Source organism: Trachurus trachurus, assembly GCF_905171665.1.
Source record: "Trachurus trachurus genome assembly, chromosome: 1".
Classification (NCBI taxonomy): Eukaryota; Metazoa; Chordata; class Actinopteri; order Carangiformes; family Carangidae; genus Trachurus; species Trachurus trachurus.
Window position 1 is genome coordinate 40,119,965 of NC_139891.1, and position 6,124 is coordinate 40,126,088.

Sequence of the window (6,124 nt, forward strand, 5' to 3'; positions counted from 1 at the left end):
TTAGACACTTTTTACTTCTTTCAAGCAGATTTTCACTTGAAATAAGTAGAAAAATCTGACAGTGGATCAAGTTTTTCTTTCTTATTACAAACACAAAAAACTTGCTTTCACTAAAATAACATTTTAAAGGGATAGTTCACCCTAGAATGATATTTCGCTCATTATCTACTCACCCTCATGTTGACTAAGGGCTGGAAGAATTATCAGAGTCCACCGTCCCTTCTCTGAGTTACAGGGGGTCTTGGCGTAGCAGTGAATTTCAATGCAACGGTTGCAAAGGGACACCAGAGCTCTTCGTAAAAAAACACACACAAAAAAACATCCAAATACCTCCATGATGCTCGTATGTAATGTCCGTCTTGTGCTGAAGCCCCAAATTGCGTAATTGTCCCGAAAGAAATTAAATAAGTCTATATTTTAAGCTTGTTTGTAGCGGAAGCTTCTCGTCTTCTTCTTCTTCTCCTCTTCCTGGTCCGTCCAAATCTCGCGTGATTTGCGCCGGCGTCAGTGCGGTTACTGCGAATCACGCGATATTTGGACGGACCAGGAAGAGGAGAAGAAGAAGAAGACGAGAAGCTTCCGCTACAAACAAGCTTAAAATATAGACTTATTTAATTTTTTTCGGGACAATTACGCAATTTGGGGCTTCAGCACAAGACGGACATTACATACGAGCATCATGGAGGTATTTGGATGTTTTTTTGCGTGTGTTTTTTTACGAAGAGCTCCGGTGTCCCTTTGCAACCGTTGCATTGAAATTCACTGCTACGCCGAGACCCCCTGTAACTCAGAGAAGGGACGTGGACTCTGATAATTCTTCCAGCCCTTAGTCAACATGAGGGTGAGTAGATAATGAGCGAAATATCATTCTAGGGTGAACTATCCCTTTAATGTATTTTAGGATTGCAAAAACTGCACAATGCAAAAACCCCAAATCTTTCCAAGAATATTTGTCTTATTTCTTGTCAAAATGTCTCATTTCTAGTCAAAACGAATCTCTTTCCACTTAAAATAAGACTCATCACCTAAAAATGAACTTGTTTTTAGATCATTTTCACTTGTTTCAAACTAATTTTCACTTGAAATAAGTAGAAAAATCTGCTAGTGAAAGCAAGTTTTTCGTGTTTTCTTGTAATAAGAAAGAAAAACTTGCTCCACTATCAGATTTTTCTACTTATTCCAAGTGAAAATCTGCTTGAAAGAAGTAAAAAGTGTCTAAAAACAAGCTGCTTTTTATGTGATGAGTCTGATTTTAAGTAGAATGAGATTTGTTTTGACTAGAAATGAGACAAATATTCTTGGAGAGACTTAGAGTTTTTGCAGTGCAACTTGTCCACCAGAGCGTTGTGGAGTTTTTGCAGTGTAGTGGTTCTTACCGTGGGTCTCTTCCAGTCCACGCCGCGGGTCTTGGCGGTGTGGGGGCCCAGCTCCTTGAAGCCCAGCGAGGAGGGCTCTGTGGGGAACGTGGGGTCTTGGAACAGGGACCCGTTCTGCAGACATTCCTCCTGGAGCAGCTGGAAGTCCTGGTTCAGGTGGCGGACGGCGTTCTGCACTGAGCCCAGACCGCCGGCCCGCTGCCGGTCCCTCTGGATACGCCCCGACACGCCGCTAAACATCCTGACCCACAATGCACCGGGAGCCGGGGTTAGCATGCCGACAGGATAAACTCAGACCGACCATAGAGAGCCTCAGTGGAAGCAGGAAGTAACATCGCCATGGGAACTCAACTCTGAAAAGGTCTCCATGTGAGTGAACGGGAGTCAAAGTTTTATTTCTAATGTGATTGAATCCACCACTTTATTTTCCCATGATGCATTGCGTCACACCACAACAGAAGTGGGTTTTAGTAGCATTCTAGTGAGCGGCTAACTGGTAGCATTAGCAGCTAACTGGTAGCGTTAGCAGCTAACTGGTAGCGTTAGCCACCGGGCTGCCAAAACCGTTTTGACTAAATCTGATGTTTGTTAAGTCTATAAAACAAATTATTGAACAAACATTACTATTTCTGTGTGCACGTCTTTGTAATGGTTAACGTAGTTGTTAGCTTTGCTGCTGCTGACCGCTAACAGCAGTAGCTAAGCTACCATCAGGACGTCAGCTGTTAAAACCCTCCCGTTGTGGGACACGACATGAAACTACTCCAGTTAGCTCAGTCATGTTGGAACTCAGATATCCGCTGGAGAAAATATTTTTTCATGGAGCGTTTGAGTTATTTAAGACGCTGCTAACGGCTAACAGCTAACGGTTAGCCCAGCTAATCTAAAATGTTTGTTCAACAACTCATTTTATAGACTTCATAAACATCAGAGTAGAACCGTGGTGTTTTAAACAGGTAGAGCTCAGAGAGTTTTATCATCACATTAGAAATAAAACTTTGACTCCCATTCACTCACATGGAGACTTTTTCTGAGTTGAGGACCCATGGCGACGTTACTTCCTGCTTCCACTTCGGCGTGTTGTTGCTAAGAGACGAGAGTGTGTAGCCTACCTGCTCCTGGTCACTGAGCTCGTAGGAAGCTGGTTCTGGTTCTGGTTCTGGTTCTGGTCCTGGTCCAGTCTCCACCTGCAGACAACAGGAAGCTGCTGGTTCTTATGGAGCCGACAGGAAGCTGCACATTCAAACCCCATTAAAGATCAATAACCAATAACCAGTCTCAGTCTCTTCCAGCTGTACGTCGGTCGACCACTTAAAGATGATACATACATACACATAGATGTGTATATGTATATACAGTCACAATGTCTGTGAATGGAAGAATTCAGACGTTGCAACTGACTCCAAACCTGAGAACGGTTGCAACATATTAAACACAACGTGTGCTTTTTGTCTCAATAAGCATAGAACTATTTATTTATTATGTATTTATGTAGTAATATCTATCAGAGAACAGCTGCTTTATCGGCCTTGAGTCAATGTGCAGATGTTACTGCTGGTGTTAAAACTCAATAGCTCAGTGTCAAACATTTTAATTAAACATGATTTTTCACTATACAGTAGGCCTATAATGCAGCAGATTAATTACATATTTCAAGAGAATTGTTCACTTTGGTATAAAAGCATGAAATTTGGCACAGATACTCTCACAGATACTCGCCATTTTGAATTTTTGCGTGGCCAACGACTTTTTCCCAAAAAGTGACCCTTAGAGAGTATCTGTGCCAAATGTCATGCTTTTATACCAAAGTGAACGATTGTCTCACTAATCTGCTGCACTAATATAACATCAGATAAATGGAACTCTTTTGTCCCGTAGAACAACAATAGTTAGTTATGACTAAGTTATTTTTCTCATGGTCTCTAATGGTTTAACTGGCTGCTCTGTTCATCATGAGGAACAACAGATTCATAAACTCTGCCCATGTTGAGCTAAACATGTTTCATTTCATACATTTATGTTAAATGCATTTAAATTCAAAAACAAACAGTTGTGGTCTGTTTTGTCATGGCTGCTGAGCCTGAAGTTGTTGCAGCACCATGTCCCCACCCTGTCAGCCCTGAGTCTGACCAAACACCATGAACCAGCTACACAACTACACAACCACACAACTACACAACCACACTGACACACTGACACATTCTCTAACTGTGTCAGTTCTATAGTGAATGAAACCCTGGTTCAGACTGAGCAGGTCTGGGTTCAGTCCTATAGACGGTCTGGACAGAAACACTAGAACTCAGCTGATAGAAAAGCTAGAAAACTTCAGGAGCTGAAGCTGAACAGCTGTAATTATAGGTTTTATAATTCAATGAATCATGTCTAACGCAACTGTATAGATATATTTTTTTACAATTCAATGAATCATGTCCAATCCTCCTGTGACTATGTAAATGGCAAGACAAGGCAATTTTATTTGTATAGCCCGTTTTTACCACCAGTTTGTCTCAAAGGGCTTTACATCCCATCATAACAACATCCTCTGTCCTTAGACCCTCACATCCACTGAGGAAAAACTCCATGGAAAACCCTTTTAACAGGGAAAACCAGGAGAAAGCTCAGGGTGAGCAACAGAGGAGGGATCATCACCCAGGACAGAGATGTTGTTACAGACAAGAAAACACTTTATAGTTTATATTATATATATTTTTATACAGTTTATAAATGTACTTCTCCTGTTATCTACTGGTCTTCTGCTCTGTCTTTATGGACTTTCATGTTAATAGTTGTATTGTTCTGGGGACTAGGGATGGAATCTATAGCAGCAGAGCTAAATCCGCTGTTTTTACTGTGGTACTCACTAGCCACTAATATGCACTGTCCCAACTAAATAAACTAAAGTACAGTACAGTCTTCTCTGACTCAGACTCAGACTTTCCGTTAAATATCGATCAATATCATCAGTATCCGCTGTTATGTGTGTGACGCTGCAGCTGCTCTGATTGGCCCACAAACACGATGACGTCATCGGAGTTTCTGCTGAATCAAGGTGAAAACAATGAAACAGCTGATGCCTCAATAAACTCCCAGAGAACAGACCGGTACGGACCAGAACGGACCAGAACAGACCGGTACGGACCAGAACTTAGAGATAAGGCTACTTTATGAAAAGTGCTTTACAAATAAAATGTATTATTATTATTATTAGGCTATTATTATTATTAGAACAGACCAGAACGCACCAGTACAGACCAGAACAGACCGCAGCATCCCCTCTGACCCACTCACCTGTGCCTCAGTCCGGGTGGTGGTCCTGGTCCAGCTGCGTCCGGTCTCCGCTGCAGGACTGAGACTTTAGCGGCTCTAGTCCTGGTTCTGGTCTCCTCTGCAGGACTCAGACTGAGACTGAGCTAAGTGAATCCTGGTTCCGGTGGATGCTGCTGCTGTGATGTGATGCTCCGCTGCTGCACCGAGCGGCTCCGCCCGGCGGGAGGGGCGGGGCTAATATAATACATCCATGGCGGGGTTACAGCATCAGCACCAACAGCAGGCGACGTCAGTGACGCAGCGCAACCTGCTGTCTGACCGTGACGTCACCACGTTCATCTCCCGCCCTCAGCATCAAATAGGCTACATTACAGTAAACATCTCTAACACACACACACACACACCATGGATGTAGGCGATAGATCCATGACACACACACAGTCAAGGAAACGAGCTTTGTAGCTAGAATTGAGTATATTTAGACATTTTATTTTACATTGTACATTGTCTCTCTTCATCAAATAAAAGGAATTGAATTGAAAAGTCACTTCCTGTAGTGGTCATGTGACGTCACAGGAACTGTAGTTTTTTATTTTTTTCAGTCACAGGTCAAACCTTTATCAGCTGATGTCTGTGATGTCACTGTGATGTCACTCAGGGTTCCTACGCAAGTATGGAAAGTATGGAATTTTATTTTATACATTTCCAGGTCTGGAAAAGTATGGAAAATGAATACTATTGTATGGAAATATATTTATCTGTATTTATCTGGGTTTGGTCTCATCTGAAGTTATCTGGGTTAATTATTTTGTATGCGCTACTGTAGCCTACCTAGCTACAATCTCCAGGAAATTATTTGGTTACATAATGGCTATACACATTCAGAATAATGAAAACAAATGATAAATTGCATGCTTTTTTTATATTATGCACATCTATTTACTCAAATATCACAAATAATTTGAATTTTTTTTACCGGGAAGTCTGGAAATTATGGTCTGGAGAAAGTCTGGAATGTGGACATTTCAAATGTGTAGGAACCCTGCTGTGATGTCACTAGCTCAGCAGTTTCTGGTAAAAACACAGATAAACCTCAGGTGGACTCATGAACTCATTAGCAGTTTATAACACAGTTGAGATGAGATGAGGTTTAAAGGGACAGTCCAACAATTAGTTAGATCCTCCTCTCACCATAATCCCTATAGTCACAGCAGTAGCTTCATCACCTTTAATTATCGCTGCATGTTGTTTTGAGATGGGTGGAGCAGAGCCGTGAGCTGCTCAGAGCTACACTAGGAGGCTCATTATGGGATTTCTTGGTTTCCCTCATCAAACTCATCAAATACACAATCCAACAACTCCACAACGCTCTGGTGGACAAGTTGTGAGCTGCACATTCACCAATGAAGCAAATACTCTGAACTACTTTCTCTTCTGAAATCCCTCCGCCCAGCAGCCGTGTCTGGAATGTAGTTCCTCTA

The 6,124-nt window shown here is 42.0% G+C and overlaps 1 protein-coding gene across 1 annotated transcript in view; it reads right to left on the minus strand.

Annotated features, from left to right (window-relative positions):
* Positions 1 to 1,616, minus strand: part of LOC310984948 (calpain-1 catalytic subunit-like) — a gene marked incomplete at both ends in the record, with an annotated part of 41,735 nt that extends 40,119 nt beyond the window's left edge. Inside the window, one exon of the mRNA XM_083970330.1 lies at positions 1,377 to 1,616. Within this exon, the coding sequence (XP_083826456.1) occupies positions 1,377 to 1,616 (240 nt within the window). The remainder of the gene's footprint in view (positions 1 to 1,376) is intronic.
* Positions 1,617 to 6,124: the final 4,508 nt, after the last annotated feature.